This window comes from Salarias fasciatus, chromosome 15, assembly GCF_902148845.1.
Source record: "Salarias fasciatus chromosome 15, fSalaFa1.1, whole genome shotgun sequence".
In the NCBI taxonomy this organism is placed as follows: Eukaryota; Metazoa; Chordata; class Actinopteri; order Blenniiformes; family Blenniidae; genus Salarias; species Salarias fasciatus.
Window position 1 is genome coordinate 15,131,297 of NC_043759.1, and position 18,300 is coordinate 15,149,596.

Consider the following 18,300-nt stretch of genomic DNA (forward strand, 5'->3'; position numbering starts at 1 on the left):
CAGTGCAGAAACTATGCGGAATTGAAAAAAATAAGATTAGTTGAGGGTGAACTGATTTCACTGTGTTTCTCATAGTCTCCGGCAGGCGTCAGTGTGAAACGTTTTGTTGTTTGAGCTACACTTGAACATCACACGAAGAAGAAACGTCGCTAGTGTAGCCACGGCTAGCTAGCTCATTTGTTGACCACCGGTGTTATGCTAGATTGTTTATAACTGTCAGGACGCTGAGTAAACACCTCGAGAAGACAGCATTGTTTTCGGGTGGCGGTCCACGGGGAGCCGTCAGCGGAGTGTTTGTGGTAAATGCTCGTCGGGGCTGAAACTTGTCGGATGAGTCTCCTGCGTTAGCAGCTGTCGGCCTGTGAGTCCTCGGTGCTCGGGTGATCCGCAGCCCGGCTTCTGCTCTACAAGTGCTCTTCGACCCGCGGCGGGCCCACGGATACAAGGCTTTGGTTACTGTCAGCCTTCTTCCCAAAATGTCACACACGGGACCCCCTCCACGGTGGCGTACCTGTCCCAGAAGAGGACAGCCTGTGGCAGGTGAGTTAAACCATCATTGGTTAGGTTGTGCTCCTGCTCGGAGCTTTGGTGCTAGGGTTAGGGTTAACCTGCTCTGATTGTTTATAACATTTAACTTGATGCTCCCTCTAAATACGTCCGCGGCCACTATTCTAGCTTCCAAACGTGCGGATAAAAGAAGCAGCTCGTCTCGGTTCAGAGAAAAATAAAAATAGCACGTCCGCGTCTACGTAAACATGCAGCGATTCAATACGTGTAAATGAAGCAATAGCTTCTGTGAATTCAGTCAGTGATATTAAGTAATTTAATTTTGTGTTTGAAATTGTGTTTTTCTTCTACAATTTGTAGCATAATCTGATTCACTGTATTTTGATGACTCCGATTCTAGGCGCGAGTTGTTACGATGCTGAAGTTAGCCTCCAATTCGTCACTTGAGGGAAAACTTAAGGGGATCCTAATAGATTTAAGGACACTGTCAGTGAATGTTAATGCTGTAAAATGGGAACATGTTAGATCAACGGATGGAAGAATTTGTGCTTATTGGAATTGATCACAGTATTACAGCCAGCCCTACATTTCAAAATAATTCTTTATTTATTTCGCCCTGAATTAGTCCAACGCGGGCCTAGTGATTAATCTCACGATGGAATAATACATTTAATAGACTACCTGTCATTTTAGAAATTTCATTTAGTTAAATATCCGTGTTCGATTCAATATGAACACATTTCAGTATCATCAACCCTCTTAAAAATGCAGGCTGTTTGTTTTTGTGTTGACAGGTTGACTTACAGGTTTGATTAAACATTTCTTTCAGAGTTAAGAGTCGTACATTGAGTACATTGGTGAGGAACCTCTGCGAGGACACAGCCCTACTTCAGCTTGCTATTTTGGTTGTTTAGGCTATCTTTAGCACTGTGATGTCCTTGAAGAACTTCAATCTACATGCAACTGTTGTTCATTTGTTAACTAATTTAAACCCAATTTTCAAGTAGTTTGAGCTGCACTCGAACTTGAAGAATGATATACCCTAAAAAAGATTGCACAGCTGCAAAAACTATACTTTAGTGTGTTTGAAAACACCCTCTATTCTTTAATTTCATCCTGTAGTCCTGATATAAAATGTCCAAGTGTCATGTGTTTTCACAGTAATGAAGAATAAAAGGAAAACTGCACAGCTGTCACAGAAATAGAAGCTGCTCCACAGATCGGAAGTCATGTGGTGATTAACTGAACCAGCTTTTACATTCCAACTCATAATGAAAAATGTGTGAAATGGATTCAACGTGTACATCAAGCATGTTTAACCCAATTGGCACTGATACTGTATTTGTTGACAATATTAGTGTGAATACGTCATTTAAATCATGATATAATGGATTCCATTATAAATAATGGCCTTCAGTTCCATTACTGATAATTTCTAGGATCCATTCCTTTGACCTTTCAGTGTAACTCTGAATCATCCTGATAAGAGATATTATGCAGTTTTATGCACATGAGGATAGATTATATGTACTTGTTTTCACATGAAAGACTGTCTCAAGTACAGATACATGAAAAAAGCACAAACAGTTTGACTCCACTCCTGTGTAGAGATCTTACGGAGTAGTTTTTAATAAAGTGAGGGCTTTAACTGTGAAACAGTTTGCTTTTCCCTTATTGGCCCAGTCGGAGGCTAACTTCATCAACTCGTTTGTTTGGCTAACTCTTGACCAGAAGCTAACGAGCCGCTGAAGCTCGGCTTTTCGCTTGCTTTGCGTACATGTTGTCGACGTTGGTTTGATTTTCAGTACAGTGTGACCTTGTGAGGGGTGGTTACCGCTTTAAAGGGTTATTGAGAGAAGAGTTTGAGAGGTGGCGAGCCCCTCGATCCGAGCGTCACGTGTCCAAACAAACCGCGGTTACCGCGTGCTCCGAGCCCCGCTCACTCTGCGCTCATTCTCATCATTATATCGTTTTTATTGTCGTTCTTGTCTGGTAAAGGAATGGTTAATGCCTTTGTCTTCAATCAACTTGACTGTTGTAACACTGGTCATTCTGTCAGGCAGCTGATTGAAAACACTGCTGCTCCAGTCCTGACAGAAAGTGGACCACGTCAGTCCTGTCCTCAGGCTTCTTGTCACACACAGAATATATTTCATAATCTTTCTACTGATCAGCAGATCTCTGAATGGTTTCAAGCCAAAATACATCTCAGATCTTCTGTTACCTTAATCTGGATCAATACCTGCTTTCTGTCCCAGAGTCAAAAACCAAACATGCAGAAGATGAGTATTTTTAATGCAGCAAATATTTGGAACAAACTACCAGAAAACGTCAGGATGGCTCCAATTCTTGAGTTCATTTAAAACCGTCCTGAAGATCTTTCTGATTGCTGCTGCCTGTCAGTAAGGATGGGATTTATTTTGAGTTGCACTGTATTCTCTTGCATTTGTAAACTCTCATTCTTAATTTTTGTTCTTTTAATTGTATTAGTATTTTAGATTTCATAATTAAAAAACACTCCAATGGTTTTGCCGCATTTCTTATCACAATGAAGCAGTCTGGTCTAATTGAAAGTGATAAAATTAACCATTTAATAATTAGGAATTTCATGCATTCAAAATTTTATTTAGATCAGCATGAAAACAAAACTTACCTTAAGATAAAAAGAGAATCAGCATTGAAATGGGCTAAGTCAATCCCTGCTATATCTTCTGGGTTTTCTGCATTTAAAACAACAACAAACACACTACTCACCTGGAAGCATACTGACTAAATCTGAAATCCTCTTTGCTTCTCTTTAGACTTTGATTTTGTAAAAATCCTTTTCAGGAACATGGATTTCTGCAGATTCTGCAGATTGCTGCAATCGGCGCTTTAGTTTTAATTCTGTGCTGTGTTTGGGTCCGCAGGCCATGCGTTTTGATTATGATTAATTACTTAAAGGCAAGCTGAAAGAAAGCATTTAGAGAAATAATATAACATTGGAAAGACAATGCAGAATCTAAAAATGTGTAGAGTAATGAAAATAACTAATAACAAATATGTTAAAGCCTGGTTTAACACTTACTATATCCTTACATTTACTGCTGTTGCGATCTCTTATACACATTTTTGTGTATCACACATTTTCATCTAAGTACTATTCGAATATATTTTTCCTTTTTTTTTCATCTTTAGTCTTTAGAAAAACCAAATCTTTCATCATTTTCAGAATTTCAACCCATTAAATTCCAGATTGTCCATGAATATAGTCCATTTAGTGTGTAATAGTTTTATTACTAAAGAAATCTTTCTTTGTTGCTGTTGTAGGTAAATTCCTGCCTATGAAGACAATGTTGGGTTCGCGATACGACGACCAGGTTGCAGAGGAAAACAGATTCCACCCCAGCATGCTGTCCAACTATTTAAAAAGTCTCAAGGTAAGTAACCCAGCACAGGCTGATTCCCCGAAACGTGGGAACCAGTGTCTCACTGCACCGCTTCGTCTCTTCCAAAGGTGAAAATGGGCTTGCTTGTCGATTTGACCAACACTACCCGCTTTTATGACCGCAACGACATCGAAAAAGAAGGGATCAAGTATGTGAAGCTTCAGTGCAAAGGGTATGTGTAAACTCGGGCTGAATGCCTCCGCTCCATGCTGCCAGTGTTCCGGGAAAGACATGTTTGTGATTGTTTGTTTCAGACACGGGGAATGCCCATCGAAGGAAACGACCAGCATGTTCATCAGACTCTGTGAGCATTTCATTGAGAAGAACCCCACTGAATTAATCGGTAAATATTCATTCTGTTGTTCCAGGATGGGAATGTCAAAGGCTGGTTCTGTTAGTGCTGTTTTAATTTATTGAAATTGATAATAGTAGTGTTTGGTGGTTAAAATGAGTTGGCACCGTGTATAATCCACTCTCACTGTTTCTCGCAGCTTTGCCTCTTTTTGTGTGTGTGTGTGGTTTTTTTTTTTAAACTCCCCCACTGTGTTCGCTCCACTCTCAGCCTTTCATGTATCACACTCAGTGTGAATCTTAATGACTGTGAACATCACTGCAAAAGGCACCTGGTGTGCCTCTCATTTGTTTCATAAAACGAGTAGCCTCCGACAGCCCGGGTGTGAGTAGCCTCAAACAGAGGTTCTAATCATTTATTTTTCCCGGAGACCCCGAGATTGCCTCCAAGGTGACGTTTTCCCGACCGTGTTTTTGAGTGAAAAAGCTGAACCTCTGTTGTGTTGCAGATGTTAATTTTACTCGACAGGCATTTTAAATCAATGAAAACGGCTTCAGTTGCAGTGGATAAAACAACAGTGACTGAGTGAAAGTTGCTGTTTGTGCTTCTCACTCTTCTGAATTTAGCAGAACTTCTTTAAAAATCTGTACTCCTACAGCACTGCCATGCATCTCCTGTGTCTACATGCATTGTCTAACTATGCTAACGGTCTATAAACAAATGATCTGAGACGTATAGATGCAGTTTAAACATACATGAACTTGTTTTGGCAGCACTCAGAAAAGGTGAAGCTTAGCGGGGCGAAAAAGAAAAACCTGCAGAAAATGTTTTGATATATTTGGGTAAACTGACTTGTCCAGCAGATGGCAGCATTGCACTATGCATTTTTTTAATATAATTGTAAAAATTAGATTTAGTATATATGTCCTAATGTGATACTGTTTGTGCATAGCATTTAAAAATGATTGCTGCCCTCACTGTAATTATTAAACTTATTTCTTTACAATCTGCAGAAAAGCTTAGGCCACACATAATCCATATTTTGACAACTACAAACGTAATCAAGCCTGCCTATTTTATTTTAAAACTGTTATACATTCTAAATTTCTGTGAAAATTTAAGTGAAATTATGTGAGCTACGTTCCCTCGATAATCCGTCCTCCTCAAGATCACACGGCAGCTCCACGTCAGCAGCCGGAGTTTAAACAGCCCTCCTAAGGCTTGAGTAGAGGGTGCAGTTGGAGATAAGGAGTGAATTTGCACATCTAAACTTGCTTTTTCAAGTGTAGGAGTTTGACATCAGAAACGGCTCTCGTCTCCTAGTGAGCGCTGTGTAGGTGATTTATAGGTGAAGGTACATCAAAAGGCTCCAAGAATAAATAAACTTGATCTTCAGAGGAAAAGTGCATCACTGAATGTGGGCAGAGGTTTTTTTTTTTTTCCACTGTTTTTATGAGGTTGTTCGTTTCCTCGGCTTGACATTAATAGTCAGCGCGACTTTACAAACTCAAGTGAAGTTAATTCTAGTCAGATTTCAAGCTATAAAAACTTGATTGCTCCATCTTAAAAAGCTAAATGGATCAGTAAATTAAGCCTTATGTATTGAACCTTTCTATAGTCAAGTATTGGCTCCCATTATATGCACTTTACTAGTCAGGATTTGAATTGTTTTATTGTTTCTCCTCTGATTTTATTCCTTATGACATTGGTGTCAGTGTTGGCAACTCTTCTGGGGGATTTTGCAACTTATTGACAGGCTGCTTCAGATTTGTTGGCTGCACATTCAAGATGTGAGGAAACTATTTTAGTCAAGAGAACTCATTTTAGAGAATAGTAACAACCAAGACAGTGTTGAAATAAGTTCCACACCAACACAACAATATATGTCTGAGGACTGTGTGAAGAAACCGCAGCATGCACAGAGACAACATGCAAACTCCGTACAGAAAGGCTGTCAACCCTAAAACTGGATATTTGTGAAGTCGAGCTTTGTTCTGCCTGAAGTTTGTTTGAGATGACTGTGGTGTGTGTGTGAAAGGATGGACGTGGTCGCCAACAACACACTTCTGCAGTGTGTGAATGATACTCAGTTTGGTCTGACTGTACAGGAAGGTATTGTCCTCATCACGCCATGTGGTCGTGTTGTTTCACCAAATTCTGACATTACCATTCAACCGCAGATTCAGAACTACAGACTGGGCAACAGTGTCCGTCTCTTGTATTGTCGTTTTGATCGATTTGTTTAGTCTGCATGGATTCAGTTTCCACCTTCTGCTTGAAGAAAAAAAAGCCACTTGATGTGATCTGCTGCTGCTGTAACCCAGCGGCTTCCACGTTTGCGCTGATGGTCATTTACATTTCACCAAGGCTGTGAGAAGTGGCTGGAACAAGCGGTTTTACTTTCCTGTCATCTGAAAAAAGGTCTGACCAATGCCCTCTGATCTCTGACATCAATGATTTATGCTCAGAGAGCTGCCTCTCACAGGAATTTCTCTCTCTGTTTTTTTTTTTTTTTGCAAAGCTCTGTGAACCGTGTGGTTGTGCGTGAAAGAACCTAGATGTATTTTCTGAAATCCTCAGAACTCCCAGTCCTGCACTTAAAATCATGCCCTGCTCAAATTCACCTAAACTATCCTCCTTTCCCGTCCAACACTCGGTTGAAGAGCAGCTCGTCTGAACGTATCGGATCGCCGTTGTTTGTTTGGATGATCAAATATTCATGATGCACGTTTGAACAGAAGTGAGTGGGATTAGCTTGTTGCATGTAGCTTACCAATACGCTTTTTGCACCAGTTGGATTAACATCAGTAAATCCTGATTTTTGGACTGTAATAACATCACACACATTTGTTATTTTGTCTGTGTAGCGACCAGTTGTGAGATTTTTTTTTGTCCTGAAGGCGGCTCAGTGGATTGTTTTCAAGTGGCACGGTTCCTGACGCTGCACTTTCACACTCGCGGCAGCAGGGTGCTCTCTTATACCTCCTCCTGTCGAGATCCGCTCCCAACGACTAACTGCTGCCTGGCTCGTGGGTCCAGTCGCCCGACCATCGCAGCAGAATGTGTGAATGTCATCTCAGCGATGTCCTATCCGGAGCCAGCTGGTGATTAGGCTTTGTTGTCTCCATGGTACACATGTCCAAATTAGGCAGCCGGGCCAGTAAATGTGATCCCTGTCCTCTGACGTTGGTTCATTTCATCTTTGTTAGCGTTGCCAGGCAAAACTCCCCGAGCTGGAGAGGCGTGAGAGCCAAATGCACTTTGATTTAGTGTACTTAAACCCTGCTGTGCGCCCGCAGAAGATTGTATCTCTGTGAAAATGTCAGTTTGTAACAGAATTACATTTTTCGCCACGTCCTATTATGACAAATATTTTCAAGGGCTTGTTTTCCTACAGGGACGCTCGCTTCCCAGATTTCGATTTCAGCCTCACACTTAAGTGCAATTCACGTCAAAACAAAGACGGAGGTTTTCTCTTTGGTGTTTTGTTTCTTCTGTGCCTTCTCCCGTTCGCACTTTACCTCCCCGAATGTTTCATCAATCTCCGGAGCTCCTCTTCATGGAGAAAAATCTGTGTGGTGTCCCTGTTAGTCCTTTGAGGGAACGACTGGGTGCCCCAGCTCAAACCACTCAGCATCTGTACATCTGAAAGCAGGGAGATGTTATTGATGTGAGGAGAGCCGTCTTCAGATAAATTCATTCAAGCCCATGTGGCTGCTGAAATAATGATGACCTGCTCAGAGTTTGCTACTTTAAATTCATTGATTGAGGTTTTGAGCATGGGTAGTCGGGGGTGGGAGGGGGGCATCGCCAAGTTTAATGTCATCCTGCATATTTTAGCCCTCCTGTAAATGATTATTCCTCTCCTTTCTTTTGAAGGTGTTCACTGCACGCACGGCTTCAATCGGACGGGTTTTTTGATCTGTGCGTACCTGGTGGAGAAGATGGACTGGAGGTAAAGACCGACAGGCTCGGTTCACTGGACAGCTTCACTTGCTTACACAAACCTTGCTACACAGTGTGTGGTTCCCCCCCCCCCCCCCCACACACACATACACACACACACACCTCAGCCCCCAGCCAGTCTTTATTATTTCTTAGTTGATAATCGCCTCCTGATCGCCGCTGCACATGAGACTGAGAGCGTGAGAAGCTTCAGAGAATCTTGGTGGTTTCTGGCGACTGAGCTCATCACCCCACGACACAGATGAATAATTCACAGCAGCTGAGCAGGAGGGGCGAGGATGTACGTGTAGTCAGAGGTGGAGCGGCAGTCTGTGGGAGCAGAATCCCTGGAAGCTGCAGACATGGAGGCTGGATGAAACCCTCCCACCACCCACCACTTCCTGCCAATTGAGTATTCTGACAGCGTTCACAGCTGTCTTCTAGCGTCTCATGTATTGCAAAAATAATTTAACTATAAAATTACCAACGCAAGCCTTTTTTTTTTAATGCCTGCTGCCAGAATCAAGTCTTTATGCAGTGAGTCATGATTAGAGCTGCAGCTAATGCTCATAATTGCTTGTTTTAAATCACTTTCAACACAACCAACTGACTTTCTGAAGGAAATATTGACTAAATCACATACCTATTTGCTGTAAATGGGCATCAACCACCAGCCATAACATTATGACAGCTGAGCGGAACATCAATTATTTCCTCATTATTGCCATTTGCATTTCGCTCACAAAATTGTTATGTTAGAAGAAGCAAAAAAGTGCCTTAAAGGTTAGAGTTTGATCTGGATCACATTGTAAGTGCTAGTTACTAATGAAGCATTTGTAGTTTTCAGTCTGCAGAGGGAATTATCTTTCAAAAGCTGTTTAAAGGAAGTCAAAGAGGTGATACAGTGAGAGAGTCATGAGCATCCAAGGCTCACTGATGCATTTAGGGATTGAAGTTTGATCTATTTGGTCTGGTCCCACAGACAAGTTACCGATGAAATTGTCAGAATCTACACTACACCACTGTTTGTTTGTGTATCAGGAAACAAGGTTGAGCGGCACAATATAGTATTGCAATTCAAGTCTGAACCACAAGATGGTGCATTGAGTCATTAAACAATGCATCACCCTTGTATTAATGCAAAAATGACTCATGGCTGCCACACACTGTTGGAGATGACATGATGAGCAAACTCACTGTTTTCATAAAATTGTAAATGGTTGTTAAATGCACACTGAGTGGGTTGCAGGGGCTCAAAAGTTTAAGAAGCTGTTGCGTTAACGCCTTGTTAATGAATTGGTTTTGAATTATAGATCTGAGTCGTGATGTTTCAAAAAGTTGCACAGTTATGTAACAATCTGAACAATGCAAATACCAAAACGAAAAGCAGAAGAAAAACAGTTTTTCAAGAGATTCAACATCACCCAGTTTCTGACAGTGTCGTGGCTAACATTCTACATAGTGAGTTTTTTTAAAAGTGTCACTCGTAAGTTATATCAAAAAATGTTTTATCTTTCTTGTTCTATTTGGCTAAAGTGCTCCTTTCTTTGTAAAAGGACCATTTGTTTCTAGTGCTCACCCCAAAAAGGTTAAAAGCCTCTTTCCATCACGACCGTGAGCGTGCACCCCCGAGCCTCCCATATAAATGCACATTTTAGGACGAGACAGGCCACTTTATTTCTGACCTATTTGAAGCCTGTGCACAAGCCTCTTTCTCTGCAGTGGATTATTTGGCACATTGTCAAACGAAGCTGAGTTTTTTTGCAGCCTGATAAGATGATAGCTTCTTAATAGCAGATATTGCTTTTATCATGAAGGAACACTTGGCTGATTGTATTACTTTCCGTGTTTAATTATTTGTCGAGCCTAGAAAATGGCTGCATCTGACTCACACTTGAAAACACTAAGAATCAGCAGTCACTCACATTTCAAGAACCCAAAGCCATGGAACGGGTTTTCTGCTTTCAAAATAAGTAAAATGTTGCATTTACTCTTTAGCATATTTGATCTCAAGCCGCTTGATGGATGATTGACCACATTTACATTTGAAAAAACTTTAATTTTGATGAAAATATTTTTGGTTTTTATTGCTGGTAAATTCCACTTTAGGAACTTAAAATGAAAAACGTTGTGGCCAGTGGTTGAATAAATAGGAAAACTATTGTTACTATTGGAATATTCCACATTTCCAGAGCATCTCAATAAGTGATATAATAATACGTCGGTGCCCCCCCTCCTCTTTTTTTCTTATCAGCGTGGAGGCAGCTGTGGCGGCTTTTGCCCAGGCCCGTGCCCCAGGGATCTATAAGGGAGACTACCTCAAAGAGCTTTTCCGTCGCTATGGCGACGAGGAGGACGCCCCCCCTGCCCCCGCGCTGCCCGAGTGGTGCTTTGACGACGACGCCGACGGGGAGGTGGATGACGACGGGAACGCGGTCGGCCAGGAGTCCGGCCCCAGCTCCTCCGGGTCAGCGCCCGGCAAGCGGAAGAAGGAGAAACTCAAACTGGTAAGAGTTTTCCGGGGGGGGGGGGGGAAATGGACCGTGAAGTGGAAGAAAAGCCTCGACCCCTCCGTCCTGCTCCACACGACACAGATCTCATGCCGGGCGATGTAGGGTCTCGGGGGGGCCATCCCCTTTATGTCGTGAGACACATATTCAGCTATATATATGAAATAATAATGATCCAATAAATCTGGGGCTCACATTTAAAGAAAATTACACATCATAGCTCCTGGTCTGCCGGCGCAAACGTGATGAAGGTTGCTTTTGTCTTCATTAAAGCTTTCATCAGGGCAGTTTGCTAAAATTGAAAGGTCGTCGTCGGCCGCTTGCAATTCTTCTGAACCCGATACCCTGAGTCGTTACAAGGAGGCGAAACACAAAAGTTACCAACAACATAATAAGCGGTCAGTGTGGATGCAGCGAAAAGCCACACGTTTTGTTTGATTTCCAGGACATGGATGAAAACTTATTTTCATGGGTGTGAAGCGTTTCACCAAATTACAGCAGCACAACACTTGTTTATGACTGTAATTGCACTGAGCGCTCGCTGAAAAGCTAAATCAAGGCAAATCTAATAGTGGAGAATATGATCCAGCAGACAGGTCTGGAGGGACGGTCCAGAGGAGAGGGCAGCCGCTCCTGCAGACTGCATCACTTGACTGTCATTAAGGAAAGCTGTCTCTTGGTTGAGTGGCCCGGCTCTCTCTCAGACTGGTCGGCAGCCAGACAGGTTATTTGCTCGAGTGGTGCTTTCGAATTTTGATGTGGAAAGTCGAGACGCTTTCTTTTGTTCCCTGATGAAACAAAGATCAATCCAGTGATCCTCCAACATGGAGGTCTACTTAAAAAAAAAAAAAAAAAAAAAAAGTGCTTCTCCCTGGAAATGTAAGTGGAAAAGCAACAATTATTTCTTTAGATTACTCAATTTGTTGATTAAGGATGAGATAAAACATCACTTGTGGTTACAAAGACAGTTTTCTGCTGTGCTGCTGGTTTATCTTTTAAAGGCATTGTGTTGTCCACCTTGCTTCAACAGTACACTACAAAATATTTTAACAAAACTTTTTAACAAGGCACTCTGTATTTTTAGACAACCAATTCAGTGTTCTGACTCATCGGTCGAGGCCCTGCGTCATCACACATCCTCCCTTCAAACTGTAACCAAAGAAAATCAAAAATCTGAAAATCTGAAAGCCAGATGGAAGTCAGACTTGAATTTCACTTAAAACTCCTTCGAGCTGTCAGAACTCAGGCCAGCTGAGAGATACGATCTCTTCAGCAGGTCCCGGGCTGACCCCAGGGGTCTCGTCCTGATTGGCCAATATTACAGCAGGAGACAACCACCAAGCTTCCGGAAAAGCTTGACAAAAAATTCCATAAGCATTTCAATTGAAATTTTGGTCATATAATTTTGAAGTTTTTTGTAAAATTTAATCATCAGTGGAGCTGTTTGTTCATGTCTATTAATGTCCTGGTGAATCACTAAAGAGTTAACTTTTCCAGCTGTGCCAGACATACTAAGTAGAGTATGTTTTAAAGAGTTATCTAATGTCACGGTTGCATCAACAGAACTTTTTTGGTTTTTCAAACACAAATAATAATGATTAAAATTTGCTCTGCTACATTTTTTTTTTCTCGTAGCTGTGCTCTTTCTCTTTAGTGGTTCTAAAGAAGATTGTCCCACAGTCTGAAATCACTGGAATAATAAATCTTTTTTTTTTTTTTTTTAAACACTGCTTTAATAGTGTTGTATGAAGGTGAAATCGCTGTAAAAGTTTTCATTCAGCTCTGTGTGCCCTACAGATGCCCCGCACCCCATTTCACAAGGGCTTATTACAAGATAAGTTTTTCCGAATGTGTCTTTTGTAAAGATGAATAATGGTAAAATGGTGTGTTTTTAATGATCCATTTCACAATGTAACATTACAAGGACTTGCCGATTATTCAGACACGAGGTATAAAGGTGGGGCATGTGGTAGCAGTCCAATATTTACCTCCTTTGAGAGCATCTTTTCTCAGGTCTTTCTCTTCCACTGCCTGGCATCTCCATCTCTATTCTTCGTCCGGAATATCCACTGTGTTTCCTCAGCACATGTACAAACCATGCCAACCTGGAAGCGCTCTAGTTTTATCCCTGAACTTCTCAGCCTTGGCCATCCCTCTGATCTCTTCTTGGTGTTTACTAGGTCCAGCTCAGCCTCCTGCCTCTCAGGAAAGTCTCCTGCATGCAAAACTAAACAACACAATGAATCATGCACTCTGATTACTTCATAATTTACTCTTTCTGTATATTTTTCATTAGTTAATTGCACTTTTTCTTGTGAATTTCATGGGATTTATTCTCCTTATCTTGTATATTTCAAAGCTCTTGTTTTGAATTTGCAGATTTAGTGCATACTAGAAACATTAACAGTGGTGAGTAAAGGGACATTCATATGGACAGACGACAATTAGATTGGTGACTCTTAACTATAAAATTACTGAATACCTGGAGAAGATCAACTGGGAGTCATGCCTCTCAGAAGGCCGCCATTGCAGTTATTGTGGATCTACGAGCACAAGTGCAGAGCTTTTTGCTACTGCCGTAAAAATGCCCTCACCACTCACTGTCCCTGCTCTCTGGCGCCCCCACCTGGCCCACTCCAAAGTCTGAAAGCTTCACCTACACCGTAATGTTCCTGGGGATGGCATGCATTACCGTGCCACAGTCTGTGTGCTTATTGAATATTGCATACCACTCATTAGCATGACTCATCTGTGCAGCGAAGGAGGGAAAAAGGTCACGTCAAAAGCAAAAGGCAAGTCACACAGGAAAATGTGTTTAATGAGAAAGTGGCGCTGATGTTGTCAGTGCAAGCACAGAGGTGAAAAGGTAGAGTGAGGGGTCTGTCGAGGCAACTTTCCCATGAGTTTGTGCAACGAAATCTGGATTTATGAGGTGGTTTGTCATAATAATTAGGGTGCGGATGTTTTTGAAAGGGGAACGGTGCAGAGGAAAGCCTGATTTTTAATAATTCTACCTGCCATTCCTGCAGTCCTCAGAGATCCATAAAGCAAAGCAGCAGCTGTTTGGAAAAATATGGCTGGTAGTACAAATGTTTTCTCTTCCGTGTGTAGGTGGCTATGAATCTTTCTTAAAATTCAATTCAACTTCAACCCTGTGCTTTCTCTGGTTTCTCCTCGCAGGGCGCAGTATTTCTCGAAGGCGTCACGGTGAAAGGCGTCACACAGGTCACCACACAGCCCAAGCTAGGCGAGATCCAAAGAATGTGTCAGGAAATGGCCGAGTGGGACAAGTAAGAGCCTCCTTCTGCCTCATCTCCTCATTGCCCTCTGGGAAACTGTGCGTCTGTGTACATGCCTGTAGGTGTGCTGTGCTGTGCTGTGAGTGACTCATTTGTCTTAAATCACCTTTTTTTTTTTTCCCCCCTCCCTTCTTTTTTACACTTTGAGACAGGCGGCAGAGTCAGGAATAGATTTTGCTATTCTTGAGAAACATGCTGCAGCAGTTCTTTTAATGAAAGTGCACGGAGTCAGCTCCACTGCAGTGTCTCGTCACAGCAGAAGGATCCGTTCACGCTACGACCTCCTCCTCCAGCTGTTTAAATAGTTGATTTTGTTACACCGCTGTGCGCTCATACCTGCTCATGTAATGAAATCCTAAAGTTGTTGTTGGTGTCAAACTAAACAGTTTATATATTTTATTTTATTTATTTTTTTGGTGTTGTCTCTATTTGTACCACTTATGATAACATGTTGCCTAACGCACAATTTCTTCACACCAGAGTTGACAAACTTAGTGAGTACGATCTTTTCCATTACCAGAGGTAACACAGCAGTTTCAGACACAGATACATATTGCAATGGTTGTTGGTGCATGCCTATCTTTTTGCCATTTTATTTTATCTTCAGAAGATTCTCATGATAGTTTATTGAGGCACATGATGGATAATAACAGTATAACGCTCTTCAGTTTGTTATTGACAGATGCACGCTCCGAGTTGGCTTTGCAGATGAGCTTCACAGCTTATCGGTGGCTTCACGGCTTTTTTTTTCTTTTTCCCTTCTACCCACAGCATTAAATCAGAAAAATAAAATGCCAGAAATCAGTCAAAACATTTAATGAAAATTGATTCTCCTCTCAGTCTGCAGCAAGTAAATTTCACAGATGGCAGGAACCTTTCCCGTGTTCTAAGAACCGTGACAGGAACTAAAGGTTGTCCAAAGCTGAACTCAGTTGCATGCGCTTGTCGTCACAGGTCTGGGTTCCCTGGTGCGCAGCCTGTGTCCATGGACCGACAAAACCTGCACTTCCTGGAGCAGAATCCATATAAAGTCAGCTGGAAAGCGGACGGTACACGGTGAGTCTCTCATTCGTGATGTTTCTTTACAGCACTTTGCGTCTTTAACTGTACCGATTTCTATCATTTTCCATTCGTTACGCTTCCTTTGAGTTCACCCGTATCGCGTATATTTACCCAGGTGTTAATCTGCTTTTTTTTTTTTTTTGGCTTGTTAATGAGGTCTGAGAGGAAGTACTGACATGACTTGCGTTTCTTATTAGGCTTTAATTATGGCACCTTTCTGTGGCTAATCAACCTGAGTGGTTATTGTGTCGCTGAGGAGATGTGCACTGTGGAGTTGTAAATTAATTTGATTGACAGACCAGCACAGTGTGAGCAGGATAACCAGGTCCAATCTCTGCTGCGTGTAGAATAAGGAGTGCAGCACGGAAGTTTCTTTTCACTCACATTCTGGGCCGAGTGTGTGTGTGTGTGTGTGTGTGTTGTTGTTTTTTTTTCCCTTTTATTTTCTGTTTTTGTTGGCAAAAAAACTATTGCTGAGGGGGCGAAAGGAGTTTTAGTATTCTACTAGTTTTCTGCGTAGTGCCGTCTCTCTCCGGCTGGTGCAAATGCGCAGTGTGCTGGTGAATATTTAATGAGTGCAGTCAATTTCAGAATTTTACATATCGCTGCTTTAATTTCCTGGAAGAGTGTGACTACCAGAGTAGAGATTTGGCCCCAGACCAAGATGCTGCTAATGTGTGTAATTAACTGCCATCATCTGCAAAATGCTGGGGAATGTTGTCTCAAAGTTTTGCTCTTAAATTGGACCAGAGCGTCACACTGAACTCTTCCTGTGGCGCCTCAGGCTCTTGTCCTTCACCCCATTTTCCCTCCGGCTATTCAATTTTTGAAGAGAAGTGATGCTTGATGTCTTGTGTCATGAGCAGCGGATGCAGGGAGGAAGACAGTATGCTCGGTGTGAGTCATCATTCAAGCGCAGGATTAATACTACGAGAAAACCATGTGCTACCTTCTCTCATCTGAAGAGGGAAATTGTCAAGAAGAAACCATCAGCTTTGTTTTAATCTAATGGAAAAACTGCAGCTCAAAGGTATTTCGTTCATCACAGAGTTGGACAGACTGCATGATGAAAATTTGCTTATAATCATCCAAACAAGATCCCCTGATGAAAGAAGTGCGTGATAAAGAGCCTCTCACTCAAAAAAATCTAATCAAAAATCCCCGACATGAAAAGTGTTTCAAGATTCAAACAAAAACGCATGAAAGAATCAAAATATTAATACTTTTACATCAGCTCTTCTCTGTCTATTTATTCGCTGAACAAATCTAAAAACAGGTTTAGGCATTTATCTTTTGATTGTGATTTAGATCAGGTAAGCAACTCGCCACCATACCGTGCACCAGATCTTGACAAATCCAGTTGTGTCTCTGAGAAATGAAGCGTCCCTATTTAAAAGAAAAATCCCCAACTAAAAGCCTGTATTCCATAGGGTGTAAGAGCATTCTTCTGTTAAATCCAAGATCGCATTATGGAGACTTAAGCTCCTTATTTTATTGCACACCAGGGACATGTCTGAGGTAATAACGCCTTTATTTTTACAGCGTCTTTTCAAAACTAAATTTACTAAATGCTTTCATGAAAAAGCAGCAATAACACAGCTTTTGATTTACCGTGTACAGCTGACATGGAAAAAACATATGAACTCCTCACAGGAAGTTCCCAGCCCAGATTTGAACAGAGGATGTTAAACAAATGCTCAAAAAAATGATTGTCCTCCATCTTGCCTGTCAAAACCAGCATAATTTGTTGCATCCCTGCAGCAGTTCTTCAATACACTGCAGTTAGTTTTGAAACAGCGTGGTGGAAAATTAAAGATACATCTTCTGACAAAATCAGCACAGTTTGACAGAACACTTCGTTTAGAAAATGAAAACAAGGTGGTGTGCGGGTTATCTCGGAGAAAAATAGCAGATAATCGTTCCACTGAAGCAATGCACCACCGTAATGAACTGGAGGGTTTTCTTTACTGACCTGTCCAGAATGACAGCTGGTACTCATGGCGCCACCCACACTCAGGCCCGTTTCATATCATATCCTCAGAGACTTGATAACGCAGGTCGACACTACAGTGACCTTGTAAGTTATAGTTGTGTTTAAAAAAAAAAAAAAAAAATCCAAATATCAGTCCAACATGACAAACCAGTCACTGCTTGTGGTTAGACATTGGAAATGTAATTTCCTGGTGGGTGCAGAAAGTCATTGAAAAGCAACAGAGCCAGCATGTGGACGCTTCCGAGTCTGTGTGATTGAATAATTAATTGAAAGTGGCATATTCAAGAGCAGTATGGAGTTCAATCAGTGAGTTCATTTAGTATGTTAAAAAAAAACAAAAAAAAACAGCTGGTAATCATGTGAAGGATGAAGCCGCGCATGTTGTCGTGTATTTCAGTCTGAAAACCTGAGGAAAAATGGATTGTCCGAGACACTGTTCAACGGAACAGAATGCTTTGTTCACAAAGTTGATTAGAGAGGGGGAAAGATATAAAGAGGTGCAGAAAATGTTAATGCTCTTTTAAAATGATCTCCAGTGCTTTTAAAATGAAAAGGAGATCCAGACTGCGGAAAAATCTCCACAAGATCTGTCAGTTTCCAGGATGGTTAAGACTCAGCCACTGATCATCTCCAGGTTGATCAAAAACAGTCGAAGTACCAGAATTTGGTACTTACTGTTTGTGTAAAGTGGGTATGTGCTCATTATATGGACATATAGAGAACTGAAAATAGAACCAACAGATACACTTTGGAAGAAAAGAATGGGGGGAAAAAGCTTTGGCTTTAACTTTTCTCTGAGCCTCGCCAGTTTATTTTTACTTGGTGCTTGTTGTTCTGGTGATCGACAGCTGCTTGCTATTTTTGTAAAACTGTGACATAACCAGTCCCGCCCACAGGATTCATTTACAGTTAAGTGTCACCAGAGATAATTCTAATAGCGAGACACTGATTTTATTTATTTACCTTTAGTGTGATTGAATTGGTGCCCATCATGTGTGGGTGCATGTGAGCTTCACATTCAGACATGAGGGTCTTGATTCCTCCCACTGCCTGCTACTTTTTGATGTGTCTTTTGATGCATTTGTCATATAAAAGATTATAAAAAGCAAATATCGCTTTTTATACAGTGTTCGGAGATTTTATTTGATGTGCCAGTCTGAAATAACTGTGGACTTAATAGCATACTTAATATTGCTGTGTCACTCATAGCATGAAAGCTCCCTATTCTATGTTTATATATACTTTATTGTTAGTTATTTATTAT

The 18,300-nt window shown here is 41.4% G+C and overlaps 1 protein-coding gene across 1 annotated transcript in view; it reads left to right on the top strand.

Annotated features, from left to right (window-relative positions):
- Nucleotides 1-476: 476 nt before the first annotated feature.
- rngtt (RNA guanylyltransferase and 5'-phosphatase) overlaps nucleotides 477-18,300 on the top strand; it is a 104,933-nt gene continuing 87,109 nt past the window's right edge. Inside the window, exons 1-8 of the mRNA XM_030109501.1 lie at nucleotides 477-540; nucleotides 3,817-3,926; nucleotides 4,004-4,107; nucleotides 4,190-4,278; nucleotides 8,107-8,182; nucleotides 10,427-10,679; nucleotides 13,863-13,972; nucleotides 14,936-15,037. Coding sequence (XP_029965361.1) covers nucleotides 477-540; nucleotides 3,817-3,926; nucleotides 4,004-4,107; nucleotides 4,190-4,278; nucleotides 8,107-8,182; nucleotides 10,427-10,679; nucleotides 13,863-13,972; nucleotides 14,936-15,037 — 908 coding nt within the window. The remainder of the gene's footprint in view (nucleotides 541-3,816; nucleotides 3,927-4,003; nucleotides 4,108-4,189; nucleotides 4,279-8,106; nucleotides 8,183-10,426; nucleotides 10,680-13,862; nucleotides 13,973-14,935; nucleotides 15,038-18,300) is intronic.